This window comes from Brassica oleracea, chromosome C5 (assembly GCF_000695525.1).
Source record: "Brassica oleracea var. oleracea cultivar TO1000 chromosome C5, BOL, whole genome shotgun sequence".
NCBI classification, from domain to species: domain Eukaryota; kingdom Viridiplantae; phylum Streptophyta; class Magnoliopsida; order Brassicales; family Brassicaceae; genus Brassica; species Brassica oleracea.
Window position 1 is genome coordinate 29525649 of NC_027752.1, and position 1814 is coordinate 29527462.

The 1814-nt window shown below is 50.0% G+C and overlaps 1 protein-coding gene across 1 annotated transcript in view; it reads right to left on the reverse strand.

Moving 5' to 3' along the window:
- Window positions 1-303: 303 nt before the first annotated feature.
- Window positions 304-1814, reverse strand: part of LOC106344943 — a 2020-nt gene continuing 509 nt past the window's right edge. Inside the window, exons 2-3 of the mRNA XM_013784232.1 lie at window positions 1286-1811; window positions 304-1235 (exon numbers count right to left, since the gene is read on the reverse strand). Coding sequence (XP_013639686.1) covers window positions 304-1235; window positions 1286-1811 — 1458 coding nt within the window. The remainder of the gene's footprint in view (window positions 1236-1285; window positions 1812-1814) is intronic.

Here is a 1814-nt window from a genome sequence, read left to right on the forward strand (position 1 = left end):
GAAGCGCATTTACTCGGTCGAGTAGAAGTGACCGCGGAGGTGCATCTGCTCGGTTTTTTTTTTTTTTAAAGGGTAGAAGCGTCTTAGATGCATTGAGTTCCATGCTCTAGGCACTTCTTCTCCGCTTGACATTTGAAGTCGGTAGACTCCTGGTTTCAGAACTTTGATGATTTTGTAAGGTCCTTCCCACCTAGCACCGAGCTTGCCGGCGTTCAGCTCCTTACTGTTCTCGAACACTTTGCGGATGACAAAGTCGCCGAGTTCAAGGGGTCTGGCTCGGACCTTTTTTGTTGTAGTAACTCTCTATCTGATGTTGATAGTTTTGGATTCGCAGCAGAGCTTGGTCCCGTTGTTCTTCAATTTCATCGAGGGCATCAAGCAGCATCTCCTTGTTGAGTTCGACATACTGGGGCATTTTCGAGCGTCGGAGGCTTGAAACGTTAACTTCTGCGGGAGCCATAGCCTCGACACCGTATGCAAGAGAGAAAGGTGTCGATATGGCCGACCCTCGTGATGTTGTGCGGTGGCTCCATAGAGTCCGCCCGAATGGTTTCCTCCAGCGCCTTCGTGTGTTTCGGCCATAACCCTGGCCGTTTCTTTGCCGTGGATGCATTTGAGTAGTACTTTACTCGCAGTCCATCGATGGAGTTCGTTGTCTAGGACGACATAATGGGCACTGCGTGTTTTTAGTCGGCGGGCTGCCCATTTCTTAGTTGGAAGTTCCCCCTTTGAGAGATAGTCGATGAACTCAGTTCGCCAGTCGGGGCCGAATTCATCAGTAACGAGAGTGTCGGTTTCGGTGATCGGGGCTATGATGGTGGTTTGGTCCGTCAAGATATCGATGCTCGGCTTCTCAATGCGGTGTATTGGAATAGTTCGTTTAACTTGGTCATGAAGCTTGCTTCCAAGGGCTGCAAGGGCGTCGGCGTAGACGTTTTCTCCTCTGGGAACTTTGACGAGTTCGAAGAATTCGAACTCTGCGGCTAATCCTTGTACTATCTTGAGGTAGGCGTTCATCCGATCGTTGCGGGCGTCGTAATCGCCGCTAAACTGACTGACGACTAACTGCGAGTCGCAGTAGGCGCTTAGGCGTTTGGCCTTGATAGCTTTTGCTAAGCGGAGTTCAGCGATCAAAGATTCGTATTCTGCTTCGTTGTTCGAGGCTGGAAAGCTGAAGCTAAAAGACTGTTTGATCAGTTCGCCGGTCGGGAATTGCAGTTGAACTCCTGCAGCCCCTGTTAGTCAAAGATCCGTCGACATGCAGTGTCCAGTTGAACTCCAGCACCTGCGCCCCTGTTAGTCGAAGATCCGTCGACATGCAGTGTCCAGTTTGGGTTTGGGAGTGTGAGATCTTGCTCTAACTCCGGGGCCAATTCGATTAAGAAGTCTGCGAGAACCTGAGATTTTGCTGCAGTCCTATTCTTGTAAGTGATATCAAGTTCACCGAGTTCGATAGCCCACTTCGTTAGTCTTCCGGACCTGTTTCTATTTTGAAGTATCGTTCGGAGGGGCTGGTCGGTTAGTACTTCAACCGAATGTGACTGAAAGTAAGGGCGAAGCTTTCTCGCCGCTTCGACGACTGCCAGTGCCATTTTCTCCAGAGTTGGGTATCGCGTTTCTGGTCCGGTCATGCGCCTACTCGTGTAGAAGATTGGCTTTTGCTTACCACGATCCTCTTTTATTAGGACACAACTGACTGCTGCTTGTGATACTGCGACGTAAAGAGATAGAACGTCGCCGACGTCTGGATTGGCGAGAACGGGTTGAGTTGTCAGATAATGCTTGAGTTGGATAAATGCCTCCTCGCATTTCTC